The sequence below is a fragment of the Ricinus communis genome, chromosome 3, assembly GCF_019578655.1.
Source record: "Ricinus communis isolate WT05 ecotype wild-type chromosome 3, ASM1957865v1, whole genome shotgun sequence".
Classification (NCBI taxonomy): Eukaryota; Viridiplantae; Streptophyta; class Magnoliopsida; order Malpighiales; family Euphorbiaceae; genus Ricinus; species Ricinus communis.
Genome location: NC_063258.1, coordinates 151,955 through 171,491, shown reverse-complemented (window position 1 = coordinate 171,491; position 19,537 = coordinate 151,955). Strand labels below are relative to the sequence as shown.

General features: G+C 27.0%; 2 protein-coding genes across 2 annotated transcripts; both read left to right on the top strand.

Moving 5' to 3' along the window:
• Positions 1 to 250: 250 nt before the first annotated feature.
• LOC8261713 (nicotianamine synthase) lies at positions 251 to 2,212 on the top strand. The gene is made up of 2 exons (XM_048372101.1): positions 251 to 2,045; positions 2,081 to 2,212. The coding sequence occupies exon 1, from the start codon at positions 448 to 450 to the stop codon at positions 1,300 to 1,302; it is 855 nt and encodes a 284-aa protein (XP_048228058.1). The 5' UTR covers positions 251 to 447; the 3' UTR covers positions 1,303 to 2,045; positions 2,081 to 2,212.
• Positions 2,213 to 10,877: 8,665 nt separating this feature from the next.
• LOC8261721 (CASP-like protein 2C1) lies at positions 10,878 to 19,132 on the top strand. Its single transcript, XM_048371588.1, has 3 exons — positions 10,878 to 11,115; positions 11,524 to 11,662; positions 18,658 to 19,132. The coding sequence occupies exons 1-3, from the start codon at positions 10,961 to 10,963 to the stop codon at positions 18,910 to 18,912; spliced, it is 549 nt and encodes a 182-aa protein (XP_048227545.1). The 5' UTR covers positions 10,878 to 10,960; the 3' UTR covers positions 18,913 to 19,132.
• Positions 19,133 to 19,537: the final 405 nt, after the last annotated feature.

Sequence of the window (19,537 nt, the reverse complement as noted above, 5' to 3'; positions counted from 1 at the left end):
AATCTAATTAATTTAGATTTCAAATTATAATATATTTTTTTTGTCAGTAGAAGCTCTGACATTGTGTGATTTAACTAAAAGATTAAACTATTAAGCAAAATTCGCCTGAATAATTTTGCATTATGACCCCCTCATGATATATTAGACATGTTAGTGTTCAAATCTAGACAAATATAGCAAATATAGTCGTACTTGGGCAATTATGCTGGTATTTTCCCTCAATTATTAGTAAGATCCTGAAAGGCATGAAACACCCTGCTTATTATTGTCATTGACTGGTGGAGCAATTTTCTGCATATGATAATCATCTTCACAAAAGAAATTTTTTTTAAAAAAATTGGTACTATGTGATGAATTGTTGTCGCTATAAATAGTTTCTATGCAGCAAATCAATTCCACAGGACAAACAAGCAGTCTCAAGTAGCTAGAATATCATCACCACTATCAATGGCTTCCCTCCAAAACACCAACTTCGACAGCCAAATTCCTGCCGAGCTGCTCATTGCTAGCATTACGCAAATCCATGGTGCCATATCCAAGCTTGACTCATTAAGACCTTCCAAGCAAGTGAATGGCCTCTTCTCTCACCTTGTCAAATTATGTATCCTCCCTTCTTCTATAGACATCACTTCCTTGCCGGAAGAAGCCCAAGAAATGCGCAAAAGCCTCATTGTTCTCTGCGGCCGAGCTGAAGGTCTGTTGGAGCTTGAGTTCGCAACATTCTTGATCAAAATCCCTCAACCTTTAGCCAACGTTAATCTGTTTCCTTACTATGCCAACTATGTCAAGCTTGCTAACTTGGAATATAGCATTCTAAGCGAAAATGGAATCGTCCAACCTAAGAAGGTGGCTTTTGTAGGATCAGGTCCAATGCCTCTGACCTCAATTGTAATGGCTACCCATCACTTGAGATCCACTCACTTCGACAATTTTGATATCGACGAGGCTGCTAATGATGTGGCTCGCAAGATTGTGGGTTCTGATAGTGATCTAGAGAAGAGAATGAAGTTTGAAACATGTGATGTAATGGAAGTGAAAGAGAAGCTAAGAGAATATGACTGCATATTCCTGGCAGCTTTGGTTGGGATGAGCAAAGAAGAGAAAGTGAAGATTCTTGGACATGTAAGGAAGTATATGAAGGAAGGAGGGATTTTGCTGGTGAGAAGTGCAAATGGTGCAAGAGCTTTTCTTTACCCTGTTATTGATGACAAGGACTTGGTTGGTTTTGATGTTCTCTCCATTTTCCACCCTACTAACGATGTGATCAACTCAGTTATTCTTGCAAGGAAGCCAAGCTTTTGAAGTTTCACTTATGGGATTATGACTTGTGTGGTTTCTCTTTTCTTCCAGCCAGTTGAGATGATAACCAGCTAAAGAGATACTAGCTCTAGTTTTATAATTCATCCTCATTGATAATATGTCGTAGCTTGTGTTGTTTGTTTGTTCTTTCTTTTCTACTTGTTCCCTTTTTTTTTTTTGGCTTTTCACTTATGTTTTCTGTTACTCGTATTCAATAAATAATAAATTCTAAAATTTTTTATCTTTAGATAATGAGAATATAATATATTTTAAATTTAACAATCATTTTAAAGGTGTCTCTAATCCAACAATAGGGCATAATATGCCTTGAACAGCCAACAAATTAAAATCTATTTGTTTTTTTTCCAGTTTTGGAAGTTAAATGAGTTGCATCTTTATATTTTGCATGCCATAATGATTAGCTTATGTTTTCATGTTTGGGGTTGTTGGGTCATTGTTCCATGGTGAATTATGTTTTGGACCAGTTTCAATGGCTGGTCTTTCCCTCTGCAGCCCACAAAAGATAGAGAAATATAAACGTCCGACATATGCTATTCGGCAGACAAGATAGATATAGCAGCTAGGCACTTGGCCCAGTCATAAAAGCACAGACCGACACAATGGGAAGGAGCAGGAGCACAGTTGCTGAGTTGTTCTTTTCTTTTTTTCTTTTTTGAAGAAAGTTGCTGAGTTTAGTACCACCCAAGTAGAGGTGTGCATGGATGGTTCAAAGTCCGGTTAGTTAGGTTCGAAACATGGGGTTCAAAGTCCGGTTAGTTAGGGTTCGAAACATGGGGTTCAGAAGTCTTAGGAAGTGGCACTGGATTTGACCTGGTTTTCTAAGTCCACGAAGACCTAACGGTGAACCATATTCTAGTCGAACCAGACAAATTTAGAATCAGCCTTAGTCAATGGTCTGGTTCATGAATCGGCTCAAATTCATAAGAGGGGTTCAACATCATAGTTAATCTGAACCGAAATCCTCGGTGCCCTTAACAAAATTAAATAAAAATATTAATTTAAAAAAGTTAAATTTTTAAGCTTCATATTTAAATTTGATTTACTTATGACTTATATAAGAATATTAAATATACACAATAGTTATAATAAATAAGTTAAAAAATGTACTGAGTTTAATTAATATTTATAAAAAATTTATAGTTTTTATAATATTAAATTTTAAATTTAAATTCTTTCCACTATTTGAATTGGAGTTAACCTATAATCGAACCATAATGAATACAAATTATAAACTAGTCTTGAACTGTTCGCCCATTAACCATGTGCCGAAGTTTTTATGTGCGGGCAGATTCAAGCTTTAACCTCTCAATGAATCGCGAATAAATGGTTCAGAGCTGATAAATTGAGATAGATTGAGCCACTTTTCTTAAATTTTATTCAGAATCAAATGTGACCTAGGTTTTATTAGAACTGTTCTAATTGCTTTAGGGCCTGTTTGGTTCGGCTAATCAGTGCAACTAGTATAATTTATCGTTAAATATATTTCATCTTATTATATTATATTCGATGATATACATTAATTAAAATAACTTATAATAATGAAAAATATTACTGAGTTAATTTTTTTAGCTCAATTATATTTATTATTAAAAAATTATAAAAGTTGTTTAAAAAGTATAAATTTTAATTTTAATTCTATTAATAAAAATTTCTCATTTGAAATACCATAATTATAAATATTATAATTATTTAACTATTTAAAATAATTCTAAAATAATAATTATTTATTATAAAAAAATATAATTATATGATATTAATTTATAGTAAATTATTATTAATAAGTTTTAATAAGGATAATAATGTCTAACTAAACAAAAAAATCAAATCAGCTATCAGCTGATAAGAAAAAGTTTTAAAATAGAGTTGATACAATCACCAGATGATTGAGACTAAATCAGTTACCAGTTGCTGATTCTAAATACTTACCAAATATTTTTATTTTATGAAACTTGTAGTAACAGTTGAACTATAAAATAGAATAATCATCTCGTTATGATGAAATATATAATAATGGTTGAATTATAAAATAAAGTGATAATTTCTTTACCTTCGCTATAAAGATAAAACTCATATAAAAGTAAGAACTTAAACCTTTTAAGGGAAAACGTTTATACGAAATTAAAATAAACTAGTTATTTGCCCGTACGTTGCATGACTGTTATTATTATTTTAATTATAAAATTAAATTGATAGATACAATTTAATAAAATTTGAAAAAAATAATAATAAATTAACTATTTTTAAATATTCTTAATTTTCTTAAATCTTATTAATGCAATAATATAAAAATTATTCCAAAAATTATTTTATTAATTAATTTTAATATGATATAATACTTTTAAATATCCTTAACTTTTTTAAATCTTATTAATACAATAATATAAAAATTATTTTAAAAGTTATTTTATTAATTAATTTTAATATTATATAAATTAACATAATAATATAATTGATATTATTGTTTCTTAAAATTAAAAAGTTATTATATAAATAAAAATTTAATTTATTATTAAATATAATATTAAAAATATTATTTAAGATATTATTTTCTAGATTAAAATTATTATCTAATTAAAAAATTAATATAATATTAAAATATTATTAGTGCGGTATTCTTTAGAATAAAATTACTATTATTATCTAATTAGAAAACTATTTATTAGCTAATATAATATTAAAAATAATTAATATTCTAACTTTTTAAGATTAGAGTCAATGTTTAATTATAATGTAACTTATGAATCAATAAATTAATAGAAAAAACTATATAATTACATATAAGCTTGAATCTCATGTGTCAAGAGTAAATACACATGTCAAAATTAAAAATTTAATGTGTCAAAAATTAAATATACATGTCAAAAAAATTTTAGATATCATAAATTAACATATATTTTAAATTTAAAGTGTAAAAACTATATATTTCTTAATATATTAAACGATATATATTTACTAGAATAAAATTGACATTTTTTATAAATTTATATTATTAAAAAAGTATAAATAAGTTTAGATTATCTATCCTTTTCATAAATTTTTTAGATTATGTTCTATGGTAGATAGTTTTATATGAGAATGAGTTTCATTATATAAAGGATAAACGCATATTTGGATATTTAAATTTAAATTATTTGATTATTTTAATACAAAAATAATTTTTGACATTATAATTTTATTTAATACGCTCATTATATTATGTATAAATATTATAAATTTATTATAAAATAAAATTTATCTATCTATTAGAATAAAATAAAAATTAAAAATATTTATTAAATTATAAAAATAAAATTCCAATACATACTAAATTAAATTAAAATATTAAAATGACTAAATAATAATGTTTAGATATCTAAATACCTACTATGTCTTATGCAAATATAATATCATATCCGATTCCATAATTCATATGAACAATAACTTTTTTTTTTTTGATATTAATTCAGAAAAATATATTAAAATTAATGTATTAGTTGAGAGAAAAACAGCATATTCATTTTTATTTCTTTTTTACTTGCATCTTATTAACATGTGAATGAAATTGAATTATTGAGACCAAGTGGGTACTGTGTATGGTATGTATATGGGCTGGCTTTTAATATGGATGGATACACCCAACTGCCCCAATTAATACATTTGTTAAATTTTTACGTTCATTTATTTTTGGAACTCTGTCTCTTCATGTTGACAAGTCATGCTCCCATTATCCCAGTTAACATATTCATAGTAAATCACTGTTTTAAAACTTCAACTGGCAATCGTACCGGTTAAGAGCTTGATCATCCAATCAGGTGGCCAGATCAGTTGGACTCAATTTGGTCAATCTGATATAATTTTTTTTATTTTTTAATTTTCTCTTTTCTATAATTTTATAGTTAAAAATTTAATTGAATATTTCAAATAAATTTAATCAATTAGACCAGACTGATTCTTAATTTTTGATTATATCAGTCAATCCAATTTTAAAAGATTGTTATAAATTACAGGTAAAGGTAAGTGGTTGAGCTCTTTTTATGAAAATTCTTTAAATTGTTGAATTAAATAAAAAATTCTCTTTTCTCTTATAAACTGTTGAAATAAATAAAAAATTCTCTTTAAATCGATTCAATCCCTTGGTAGTTTAGTTTGTATTTTTAGTTTTGATCATTTATTAATAAAATTTAAGATTTTCGGTCAAAATTTTTTTAAGCCTTTTATTTCTAGTTAGTTTAGTATATTTACATTTACTAACTACTTAATCACATAATTCGACTATGTAATAACCCTTATAATATATTTAGAAATAATTAAAACTCTTTTAATTTTTTTAATTTTTGAGCGAGCCACGTTGTGGTAGCCAAATTTCACACGGGCCCGTAGCAGAGCCACGACAGGAATGACATGGGCACGAAGCAGTCAAGCGGCAGCAGAGCTAGTCGCGGGTCGGGACTCCCACGAGGAGCACAATGCAGGCGGCAGCTGCGACGCGAGGCCTTGGCACAGTGCGACCTTACGGGCCTGCTGCGAGCCGCGATGCCCCACCCCATGTGCATCACCTGCGAAGCCGCGGATTACGCCGCAGGTGCTGACGCCAGACTCTCCACCCCCCAAGAAAAAGAGTACAACAACTTTAATTTGAAATGCATTAGGACTCAAATTTTTTTCATCTCCCACCAAAAAAATAAAAAGATTCCTAATTACAATTCAAAAACACCCTCCCCAAAAATCCTAACCCTCACATATAAATATATTCTTTTCTCACTTTAACATCGCCTTTCTCCATTAACACCATCTCATATTTTCTCTTTTCTAGTTTTTCTTTCTCTCTACAAAAAACCTCAACTTTTCTTTCAAAACTTCAAAATCTTTACACTTTAATCTCTATTCTACCTATTTCATAGACTAATAGCCCCAAAAAAGAGAACAAGAAAGGAAAAACGGAAAGAAATAGTCTCAAATCTCATAAAGAAGAACAAAGCTTAATGACAACTTATACAACTCCTTTTAACCTCTACTCTTATAAAGAGGGCAATCAATTCCTTAGCCTTGCTTCAAGAGAGCAAGTTTCGTGTAAGTTCTTGGATGCTTCCTCTCTAGTTAAGTTAAATATTTTTGAGAGAATGATGATCCTTTTGGATAGACTAGGATTGAAGGAATTTGCCTTTAACTCATTGTCATCATATAATGAATTAACTTCAGAGTTTTTCACAACTCTACATTATGAACCTTCCAATGACAAGGAGTTTAGGGTAAGATTATTTGGGTATAATTATACTATTACTTGTGACACAATTGTCTAAGCTTTTGGGTTAAAGAAAGGAGGTATTTGTGAGCAACATTATAAGTTTGATTTGGGCAAGTTTTGGAAAAAACTAACAGGTCATGACAAATATGATGTTGATAATATATGCCAAATAATGTCTTCAACGATCATTGTTATTTGCTTATTTCAAAATTTATGTGTGGAGACATTTGGTAGGAAAGAGACAAATAAGGTGACGAAGTAAGAACTAAATATTCTATGGTGTTTGGATACCTATAAATCTATTTTTTTGGCATATTTTATTATGCAATGTTTACTAAAGATACCGACTGGATCTAAGAATTATATTGGATTAGGACATATTGTTATAGGTTTGGTCATATTTCTTTGTAGTTTTGATCCAGAGTCTTCTCCATATGATGCATTACTCTCCATGGGCAATTTAGATACTAATGCATTGATTAAAGCTAATTTAGTAAATTGTCATGGTGGTCCTCTTACTTTTAAGCACGAATCAAGTGGAGGTAGTAGTAGTGTGGCTAGAGATGAGCTACTAAGATATGATAGAGAGGAAGAATCGGATAATGAAGAAAGTATAGGGCAATAATGGGATGGTCAAAGTTGGCAACAAGTTTTAACTCAACTACAAGCTATAAACACCAATATTAACCAACGGCTCGATGCCTTTAATTTTCGTTTGGCTAATATGGAGAAGAGTCAACGTCGATAAGCATACAAGCTCGATTGCTACTTCGAATCCGTCGACTTTGATTCTCCATCACCACCATTCCTGCCTCATCATTGATTCTAGTTTTGTAATAGTCTTTTTTATTGGTTTTAGGACTTAGCTATCTAGTTACCATAGGACATTTATTTTTATATTTTTAGCCACCTTAGGATTTTCATGCTTTATAGCTACTTAGGATTTCTGTTATGTATTTATTTTGTAATAATAAATTTTTGATTATGTTTTATTTATAATATTTTATTTTAAGCTAATCAGTTCTTATCAATAATGGTTCTCTAAGCTTATTTAAGGTTTATATGGGATGATGATTACTTATGGCTAATGGTGACTTAAATAGCACTCCAATTTTCAAAGGAAGTACTCTATATTTTTCTCCTTTATGTGTTTTTTTTTTATGTTCAAGACATTAAAGGTAATGTCTAAAATAAGTGTAGGGGGAAAAGCATTAGAATATTTCTATTATATATGACAAGTATTTAGTAACTTTTGATTAGTTTTTGTAAAAAAATTTAAAATATTCTATAATCAGGTTTTTTGTTATTATTCTATACTAAAGGATCAAAGAAAGAATGCTATTATGATAAATCTTTGAGTTATTTAATTGATTTTTAAGCACATATGAATGTGAACTTATGAGTTGATTGTACTTAAATGATCAAGTGTTCCTTGTATTATTATGGTTTACCTATGTTTGTAGGAAATGATATGGGTAAGTTAAAAGCTCTAAGTTAATAATTTTACTTTGCTAATTTTAGTTGCTGAGTAACTAGGAGTCTTCATGACCAATGTTGATTTTCGCGTAAAATGGCAATTGAAATTATGAGTACGCAAAGCATCTTGATTTTTATTTTGTTGAGTAACCAAGTGCATTCATTACCCATATTTGTATTTACGTAAAAAGGCATAACATCTCAAGAAAGAAAGAAATTTCAAATCTCAAGTAAATCTAAGAGATTGAAAGAAAAGAAAATTCAAGAAAAAGAGCTTACGAAGAAAGTGAAAAATATAAATGACTATTGATCTCTTATTTGAACATAAAGGTTTTGCCTCTTGAATAAGGTTATTATAATTTGGGTTATGCATTATAATTATATTCATTGATAATAAATTAGGCTATATGTTTTGAACATGTGTAGATGATGAATACTTTAATCTTTTGACTAACTATGATTGAGTTTATAACTTTTAAGAAATTCTTATGATTCAAGTTTTCTTTGGTTTGTATAATTTCTGCATTAATGAGATCTTTTGAATAGTACTCTTGAGCTTAGTACGAATTGCTTTATTGAATTTTGCAACGATTAATTCTTAAGTTGATATTTATTTGAAGACAAGTAAAAGTTTAAGTGTGGGGGTATTTGATCGGTCCAAATTGTATATAGATATTTAAGGGTATTTTAGAGCTTTAATGATATGTTTCTATATATAATATGGTGAAAATATGTATTTTTACCTCACTTTAGTTTTCTTGTTTAAATTCAGGAAATAATCGCCAAAGAAGAGAACTTGAGCTAAAAATGCACTAGTGAGCTTTAATTGGACTGCGGTTGTAAAAGGCTCGGGAACCAGACACGTGGGCTATCAATAGCTTGGGCCGCCGAATTCATTAAGGCTCGAGAAGGGGAGTTTAAGTAATTATGATGTAATTACTGGATAATTATCTTTTAAGTTGTTTACTTTGTTTAGGATAGTAAGGATAATTATAGTAGTTATGTGGTGAGAAAAGAACTCTAACAAGGGGATCTCTATAAGAAGTAGAGGTTAATTAAAATAAGGGAGTTCTGTTACTACGATTCTCTCTAGAGGAAGATTTCTACTATTCTCTGCAGAAATTTCTATAGTTCATCATCTTCTACATCTAGCTAGTTTTGTTGCATCATTCTTTCAAGAATCAAAGTAGCTTTTTAAAGACGTGGAGAGAGAGGATCAATCTTCTTCATTCCTTGAAGGGTCTTTGAACTTTAAGGGAATTTTAGTTTTCTGTTTTATATATCTTATGTCTTTCTATTTAATTGCAATGATCATTAGATTTTGTATGTTAGGCTAAGTTTTATAAGTGTTTAATTTGACTTTTTACTTTTGTATGAACCTTATATATATTGAGTTTAATGAATGATTTCTTTACCTTCATATTTGCATTAGTTTTTTCTATTATTATTGGTTGACCATCGTATCAATTTAGTAATAATATTTATTATGAAAATTTTTAAGTCAAAAGTATTAGAAACATCATCTTTACTTTAATCTATGTTGGTATAAAAAAACCTAAGTTGCATCATTAGCTTGAGTGAGTTAGGGAAAAAGGCATATCACCATCTCATTTGTTAGATTTGGACTTAAAGGAAATAAGGGGATTATTAAGTATAAGCTAGACTAAATGCTATTTTATCATATAATTCATATTAATCATTCTAGTTACATATTTATTTTCTAGTTATTTAATTTCTTTATAAACTTTAATATCATTCTCACAACATTAAATTATAGTGTTTATATTTATTTTCAGTATCTTCTGTGATAGTTGGTCTTTATAATATATGCTCTATAATTCATTATGAGATCGACCTCGTGGTGAGCTTGTCCGAACTATCATTCGGTTCGTATACTTTTAATAGTTCGATTTGTGACGTTGCTTTATTTTAGTTCAATCTCAAAGTCCAATCAATCAATTAGCTAGCTCTAATCATTTCGGTATTAGTTCAACCCAAACCTAAATCTAATAGTTGGGTACTACATTCTCTCGTCTTTAATCGATTAATTCAAATTTTATTAATAAACAAAATAAAATATATTCCTTTTTCTAAATTGATATGTTCATGTTAATTAAGAGCTACCAAACCAATCAAGACAAATTATCAAAATAATATAATTGAAAGAAAAAAAGGCAATCGCAAACCTTGGCTTCGCCACTGCTGGTGATGTAGCTATATACCGAGTCAAATTCCCAAGTGATATGACACATAACCATTTATATACTTAAAATTCATAATAAAGCAATAAATATACTTCTTTAAATAGATATAAAAAAAAATAGGTTAAAAACTATAACGAGTACACATCAACTATAGGTGCTGGAATTGTATGATTTTCTTTTTGTTTTAATTTTCATTTAGAGTGTTTATGAACGGATCTAAGCATTGTAAATGGTAAAATCTTTTCAATAATGTGTCTAATATTTCTGGATATATATATATATATATATATATAATTAATTTAGAGCTTGTCAAATAGGACTTTTATGGATGGCAAAATATACCTTTAACAGTTTAACACAGTTATATACTCAAAGTTCAAACTAAAGACCTTAATTAAATTATAAGAGACACTTATCTTGAATAAATATTATATTTTTTTCATTATAAATACTTTACATCAAACATAAATAAAATCCTAAATAAATTGGATATAGAATCCTAGACGAAGTCAATTAAAGACTGAAAAATTAAATCATAAGTGACACTGATAAGGCAGTTTTCAGCATTCAATAAATGCATCCTCGTTGGACATTTTTTAACCAGTAATTTTCCACTCTTAAATGTACTCATCATTTATTATATCAAGTCCTACACTAAAGGGTAGTAGTACTAGTAGTGACGAGCAAGCTTGATTCTGAAAAATAGGAAAATTTCAGATTAGAAAAAGGGAAAGAAATGGAGCTTGGAAAACCCAAAACCGAAGCATATCTAAGGCTCTTTGCAATCTTGACCTTGGTATTAACAGCTTGTTTGTTAGGGTTAGATTCCCAGACAAAGCCTGTCTATTTCCTTGAGAAACATGTCACATACAAGTATTTGAAAGCTCTCTTGTAAGTCTTCTTTTCCTCTTTTTCATTTTCTTTCTCTTTCCTTTTCCATTCTTCTTGATTATTCATCATGAATTTGATGTCTAAACGTTCTTGAATTTATGTTCTTTACTAGTGTTTACTTTCTTGGTTTATTTCTCGTTTTAAACAGGTTTTTTAGTTGAATTTATTTACCGTTTAAAACAAGCATTGAAGTCTTAATCATAGATATATTTTCTTTTCAATTTTATCCTCAAAAAGAATTTATAAAGTGGTTTTGAGTATGTTAATAAAAAAAGTAATTTAAAAGGCTTTTTAATTTTTGTCCAATTACTGCAACGACACATAAAATAAATGGAGAATTTTATTTTAAGTTTTTAGAAAATTTGGTATTTGAAACTAATTGTGTTTGGTCTTTTATGTTGCTATTAGAGTTTTAGTGTATGTAGATGCTGTGGCTGCTGCATATAATCTGATTCAACTAGGCAGATGTTATTTTTTAGCTTCGTCCAAAGGGAACTTCAAGGGTTCTTATAGATATATGGCTTGGGGTTCTTACTTATTGGATCAGGTATTTCCTCTACTTACGTTTACGAACATTTGCTAATTAAGATTACTATATAATTAAGTTAACATTATCTTTTGTTTGGGATGCTTATGGAAGCTTTTGAGCCCTTTTTTTTTCTTCTCTCTATTATGATTTTAGAGATGGACTTTTTAATGTCTCCCAACTTTTATTTCGTTCTTTAATTTCTTAACAAAAGAAATGACCACTAATAAAGGAAAACTAGAAAAGAAAAAGATTGATAAAATGAAGGAAACCAGAATATATGCGTGGGTTCCAATATTAATCCTAACTGGACCATTCTGGATTTAAATTCAGAGAGTAAAGGTAAAAAGCCATTTAAAATTAATAATTTTAAATCAAGAAAAAATCTTATTAGAATACACAATAAAAAAATTTACTATTTAAAAAAAATCTTAATGCATATCTTAATTTGAATAAAATTTTAAATTTAATTTTTTTATTATTTGAATATAAATTGATTTACGAATACGAAAAGTCATAATTGGAGCGTATAACCTATTAAATAAAAATAGAGGCTACTAATTGATATTTAATATCATTGAGATATAATTAAATTAAGAAAGCCAGTGATATATTTTTACTATATAACTAGTCGTTTATCTGTATATTGCACAATCGTTATTATTATATGATTATAAAATAATATTTATAACTAATATTTAATAAAAAATTTAATATTTTATATTTATCTATTATATTTTAAAAATAATAGCAAATTAAATATTTTTAATTATTCTTTTTAATATTTCAATATTTTAAGATTTTATTAGTATACTAGTATAAAATTATTCTAAAATTATTTATTGAGCAATGCTGATATTATATAAATTGATTTTATCAATGTAATTGATATTATTTTTTTAGAATTAGAAATTGTTATATCTTTAAGAAATTAATCTATTAGTGAATATAATATTTAAAATATTATTTTTTAGAATTGTAATTATTATTTAATTAAAATATTAATTTATTAATTAATAAAATATTAATTATATTAAATAATATTATTTTATAGAATAATTATTATCTAATTAGAAAACTAATAATTATCTAATTAAAAATTAATTTATTATTAATATGTTATTTCTTAATATTAGAATCAGTATTTAATTAGAAATGTAACTTATTAATCAATAAATTAATAGAAACAAATCACAAAAGTATATATAAATTTGAATCTCATATATCAAAGATAAATACACATGTCAAAACAAAAATTTTACGTGTCAAGAAAATGGATACATATTAAAAAAAAATTAAATTTAAAATATCTTTAATATATATATATATATATATATATATATATATATATATAATAGGAGTGATGACTCCAATCTATTCAATGCTGAAGATATTACTAAATTGCCCGACATTATTATCTTTTGTCTTCCTCAGCCCACAAAATAAATAGTGAAATTTGAACCATTCAAAATATTTATGAACTTTCCATTCAATTCCTGTCGGAAAAAGAAATAATAATGAATCTTCCATTCAGAAAGAATATCTATAAATTTGGTTCACAATCTCTTTATTTGATCACTAGCTTTTGAGTGATTCCTATTCTCTTTACACTGAAGTCATTTTTAGAACCATAAAGTTAGATTTCAAATCTAAATACTAATAGAAGCTCAATTTATAGAATTAAATAAATAAAATACTGAAAAAAAAATTGATACAAATATTAAACATTAAAGTTATGAATGATTTACTCATTTGTTACTGAAGTACATTTAAATTTCTTTAAAAAAAAATATAATAAAAATTGATAGAAAGTTACAATAATTGATGGCATTGCATATCTATTAAAAGCTCATTATTTAGTAAGGTTTTTCTTTCCTTTAAAAGTGATCTAATTACTTATTTTGTGGATATAGAGCTTGGATATATATAAACTAATTGGGTCCAAATAAAAGAATAGCTTAATATAATATATTTATATGGTTTATATAATAAAATATGAGTAGCATGGATAAAATTTAATAGCTTAAGAAAATCATAGCAAAGTTATTAAATGGATTTTGAATGATTATAGTGCTATTTTGTAGGTGCCCCACATATTTGATTCCAATATCCAACTCAATTTTACAATATTTTTCCCTCATATATTAAAGGAGGAAAATGAATTGAATAATTGCTTATTGCCTTCAGTATTCTATTTAGAGCATCCTCTATAATCAATTTACAGGGCCGTAACTATTAGATGTATTCCTTTTTCTTGGCAAATGATCAATCTATCACGAAGAAGAGTCAGAAATTCCTGAGCATTAAAGAGAAGAAATTAATGGAAGAAAGGAAAAGTAAATAAGAAGAGGCTTTTGTACATTTGGTTGGTTCGACACCATTAATGTCTATGTGTATAAGTAGAAATTTCAATTAACTAGTAGGTGTACCAATTAAAGGTACCTAAAATTTTAAGTATAACTAAATTAGTGCCGGTCCATAAGACGGATTGTTTTAATAATAATGAGATTAAATTATTAAGAATAAAATAAAAAAAATTTAAAACTAACAAATAAAATATTAAAACATTATTATCAATTTTGGAAAATCTATTGATATCATAATCAAAATAGAAAATATGTGAGATACAATAGAATGAGAGATAAAATAGTGAATGAAAATAAATATATTACCACTAAGAGAAGAATTTATTATTCAACTAATAAAATAATTAACTCCCATGAGAATCGAAAAGTTAAAAATAAAATTTTAATTAAAAATGAAGAGTAATATAAAAAAGTTTTTGCCTTTAAATAACACTAAATACAATATTAAATATCAATTAATTTTTATAAAAATAAAAGATATTTTTTAAAAAATATAACAAAGAATCTTAAAAGGATAAAAAATATAAAAATTGTATTCTCAAATAACACTAAATAGATTATTAAATTCAATTATTTTTATACAATAACTAATGTCATAATTTATGTGTTAGTAAGTTGTAACACAATAAGAATTGAGAAAAATATGTTAGGATAAATATTTTATTCTAAAATTTTAAAAATAGGTTTAAAAGTCATATAAATTTCCATATAGGATATAGAAAGTAATGTTAAATCCTTATTTACAAATATATGCTAGATTAATATCTGCGCAATACGCGGTTAGTTATATATTTTAGTTGTAATTCTTTGTTATGAATATTTATAAATTATATAATTAGATATTTAAAATATTAAAATTCATAAATATAGTTAAAATATAATACAAAACAAAATCTAAGTAATAAACTATAATGCTTTTAACTTTTCTACTGCTTAATAACTTTAGTAATGCTAAAATTATTCACTAAGAAAAATGTATTTCTCTTTCTATACTATTTAATATTTTTTTGTAGTTTGCACTTTTTTATTTTTTTATTCATAACATTTATATGAATTTAAATAATAGAATTATCTCATAAAACTGAATAGACTAAGTATTTTAAAAATATAAAACCAAATTAAATTATTTAATATAGTTTGGTTTTAATATTGTTTTATTTATTTTTTAAATTCTTTTGATTTATTTAGTACTTTTTATTTTATTTTTTATATTGCATAAAATCTATTTTAAAAATTAATTTTTAACAATAAAAGATATTTTATTTCTTGATATAAAATATTGGGTTCTATTAATTGAATTTTTTAGTTGAAACTAAACTATGTCGAAATAATTCTGATGCAATACATATAAATACATATACGATAGAATAGAAAAAGTGATGAAGGGTGCAAATAAGTATAAATACGATAATTAAAAATAAATAAAAAAAGTTTAAAAATAATCTAATGAAAAGTCAAAGTTTTAAAGAATAATTTGAAGAAAAAAAGGACTATAAGATAATTAAGGTGTTATATGTCTATGAGCGGCGATTTTGCACGCGCATCCAAAATGTCTTTAGCGACTACGACACTGCAAGGCTTTTGCAACCTAATTGGAAACACGCTAACTAGTTATTGAGACTAATGTAGAGAAACGGAGTCGCCCATCGGGTAATCCTCCAGGATATTTTTTCTAATTGAGTGGCTTACTAGATTCCATAAGGAAGCTTCACCACATCGAGAGATAAATATGAAAGCAAACTTTCTTATTTGTGTATCCTTATTTTTAATTTTATTATTTAATGGTCTATCCTCTATAAATGCAGCATAAAGTATTTCTACACATTAAGCACTATAACATATGAGGTCTATCTAAATCTTGTTCATTTTAGATTTAGGCTAAATTTTCATTTATATGATTAGCCTAAGTTAACTATTCAATTATTTACAAAGAGGCCCACCTAGTCTAGTTTAATTACAAATTAAATTTTGATTACCAAGTATTTATCCTAATTGGACTACAAATTGTATGCCAAGGCCCAATTTAGTCATCTTATTATAAGTGGGTTGATTGATTAACTTTAGACATGGCAATCTAAGTCTAATTAATTTTATTTTTGGACCAATTACCATCTTATTAACTCTATGGGCTACAGGATTCATGTTAAAGTCCAAATTAAAAGCCCTGAGATGAGGTGGGATAAGTTATATCAATCAATTAGTTGCTTTTCATTACAAATTACAAAAATAAAGCAAAATAAAAGAAAGTAGGAAAATTACGATGCTATTACAACCCTCATACAACTAAATAACTAAAAAACAATTAAAAATAGACTAAAACTCAGAGAAAATGTGAAAATTAGCAAAAAAAGTGATTGATAGACAAACGGTTGATCGCTCTAGGATTTTTCTAGGCGAAATTGACAATCTTTTTGCACTTCAATTTCAAAATACTCGAAATACATGCAAAGAAATACATAAAAACAGTCAAAATATGCTACAAAACACATAAATAAACTTATTTTCAAGACATAGAAACTCAAATTGATGAAAAAGAAGACTTACATTGAATAATCATGACAATTTCCTACGACATGCATATTGAATTAATCATGCATAACCTAAATTAAATCATTTAAATACATTAATTTTCGTTAAAAAAATGTATATCTAACATATTAACCTACTCATATGATCTAGCAAATTAAAAATTCAAGAAAAAGAAGTTATTTGTTTCAATATCCAGGAATCATAAACACCATAGGAATTACTCAAAATCATGTTGATCCTAAATCTAAGCAAATAGATTATATAAAATAATCATTAAAGAGCACAAACCTAACATGTTATTAATCATGCAATAATCCTAACATGTCACTAATCACAAAGAAATCAAAGTGAAAGATGATGATATGAGTGTTTTAAAACCCTCAGATTGTCACTGTATTTTGCAGATCCTCGAGTCTCAAGAGTAGAAGAGGAGGTTGAATTAAAAATTGGGTGGGATCCAAAGTGTTTTGGCTATGTCTTTAGTTTTTAAGAGTTTGTATATACTGCCTTCAAGAAACTTATTGTCATTCTCTACTGATAATTGCTAATCCCTAAATTTAGGGTTTCCTTTTCTATTTATAGAGAAAGGTTATGGAAATCCTAGAGACTTAAATAAGCTCTCCATTTAATTATTGATAATTTCAAGAATTAAAGATAATTAAAAGGCTTTATCAAAATCTTTTTTTCTAATATATAAATACTAGCTTTTTTAATAACTTTGGATAATACTAATAAAGACCCATTTAATCATAAGAATAATAAAAAATTAGATAATTATCAATAAAATTCCTTCTATAAAGTCAATTTTGACGGTTATGGGTGTTTAAAATCGGACATACACTAAAAATGACCACAAAAATCGAGTTTTGAGCCAACCGGCATTGCACAGCATAGACCGGCTCTGTGCATAGTCAATTGGCTCTAAAGGTTGGTAGATTAGGAAAAATTTAGAATTTAACCTTCAAACTTGACCATTTAATTGATTTGACCCTAAAATCTAATTTTCTTTGTCAATGCAGCCAAATTTGATTTCTAAATACAATATTTAATTCAATTAATTATAACCTTTACCAGAATTTTAACATTTTCCAACTCAATAAGGCTCAGAAAAAATAACAACTTTTATCATCGGATTTTCCATAATTCTCAAAAACAGATGCTGACAATATCGTATATAATACTTAAAAATAAAGGTTATGTAGAAGAATTCCGAAAAAATAGAAAAATATAAAATAATTAAATATCATAATTAAGATGGAAGTTGTAACACCAATATTATTTAAAATAATAAAATAAATATGACTAATTTTCTAAAAGTTTAAAAATTAATTTAAGAATTATATAATATTACTATAATAATAAAAAAAAAATATTACTTTCATATATATATATATAACCCAAAAAGAGTTGAAGTATAATTGCTAGGTAGGCAGATGGCATGTAAAACGTTAAGATCCTATATGAGAGAACCTTTCAGAGTAGAAATTATAAATTTTTTTAAATTTATTTAGCGATTTCAAAAATAGCTTTTAAAAGAGAAGAATTTATAGCTGACTTTGAAAAGCCAAATTTGAAAAATAGATTTGAAAAGATTGTTTGGCATTCAAGTTGAAAAAGTGTAATATTATTTTATTTCTTAAATTTTTAATTTTTTTTAAGAAATAGATAAATTATTGCTTTCTCTAAAAATATATTAAGAAAATAGCTTATAAAAAGTTAAAACATTTAATATGATAAGTCAAAAAATTCTAAGCCTGATTCAACATCCATAAATAATCTCAAACACATTTTAAGAGTTTTATAAATTAAAGAAAAACTAAAACCTAAACTCGGTTTAATTTCAATTTAAATTTTGAATTAATTTGAAAACGTAAAAAAAATTAGTATATTATGCTGAAAAGATTTGGTAGAGTATTACGATTGATTCGCTTCCCTCGAAGACTGTCTTTTTCTCGAACCCCGTACTCCTATAATAATAGTAGAGGGGTGGCCCCAAAGCGGAATTGACCGGTGGTGTTATTATATATATAAAAAAAAGAGCACACTACTTAGTTTCACTTATTAGAAAATTGAATAAATTTCCATAAACCTGCCATCTTGGTAATGCTCACACATATACAGATTGCAGTGTACATTACCTTTGCGACAACCTCAGCGGCACTTGAGCACTCGATTCTGGTGGTGACCGGAGCAGATAAACTCCAGTGGATGAAGTGGTGCAACAAGTTCACGAGATTCTGCTTCCAAGCTGGTGGTGCTTTGCTTTGTGGCTACCTAGCAGCTATACTAATGGCCTTCATATCCTTCATTTCGGCCTTCAATTTGTTCAGGCTCTATTCTCCCAAGCTTTTACTGCATTTAAAGACCACCTCCTAGTTGTGGTCTATCTATGTTATAAGTAAATGCTATAGTTTATGTTATCTGTAATTCATGGAAGCCCATGCATGATGTTATTGGGCCTCCATTTCTAAAATTGCAAGTTCATTTATGAAGAGCCTTTGGTAAATTGTAAAGTAATTGCTAGTTATTCGCTCCATATATAATTCATGTGTGTACACAAACTATATTTCAATCTCTTCAGTTGCTTTCTTTTCTCTTTTTCTCTTTTTGGAATTCGTTTTCAGACTTGTTTTAAAATATAAATCTAGCATTTGTCTCTACATCAGATAGAGAAGCTGATGAATGTACATTGTGCATAATATTTGTCTTTAATTCTTAACTTGATTCATTGTTCTTTAAGTGGTTACCTCGCATTATATTCCGGTAAAAATAGCCGAAAAAGATGGATTTGACTAAAAGTGTTAGTCTAAATAGAATTAAGAATATGAAACACTAAAGTATAGTCAGACTCTATATAAGTAGTGGGACCCAACTTAGGACACCACATGTGATTAGAAAGACTAATCTTTCTAAGATTAGGGGGTTCTTATGTTTATCTAAGTTTTACTTCTAGTAAGACTAGAAAATCTATAGTCCCTGTACAATGTAGCTTAAAAGATAT

Excerpts from the sequence above, each read along its gene's own strand:
- LOC8261713 (XM_048372101.1), top strand. The coding sequence starts at position 448 with ATGGCTTCCCTCCAAAACACCAACTTCGACAGCCAAATTCCTGCCGAG.
- LOC8261721 (XM_048371588.1), top strand. The coding sequence starts at position 10,961 with ATGGAGCTTGGAAAACCCAAAACCGAAGCATATCTAAGGCTCTTTGCA. Across the intron at positions 11,116-11,523 it reads AAGTATTTGAAAGCTCTCTT|AGTTTTAGTGTATGTAGATG; the intron begins GTAAGTCTTCTT and ends TGTTGCTATTAG. Across the intron at positions 11,663-18,657 it reads GTTCTTACTTATTGGATCAG|ATTGCAGTGTACATTACCTT; the intron begins GTATTTCCTCTA and ends ACACATATACAG.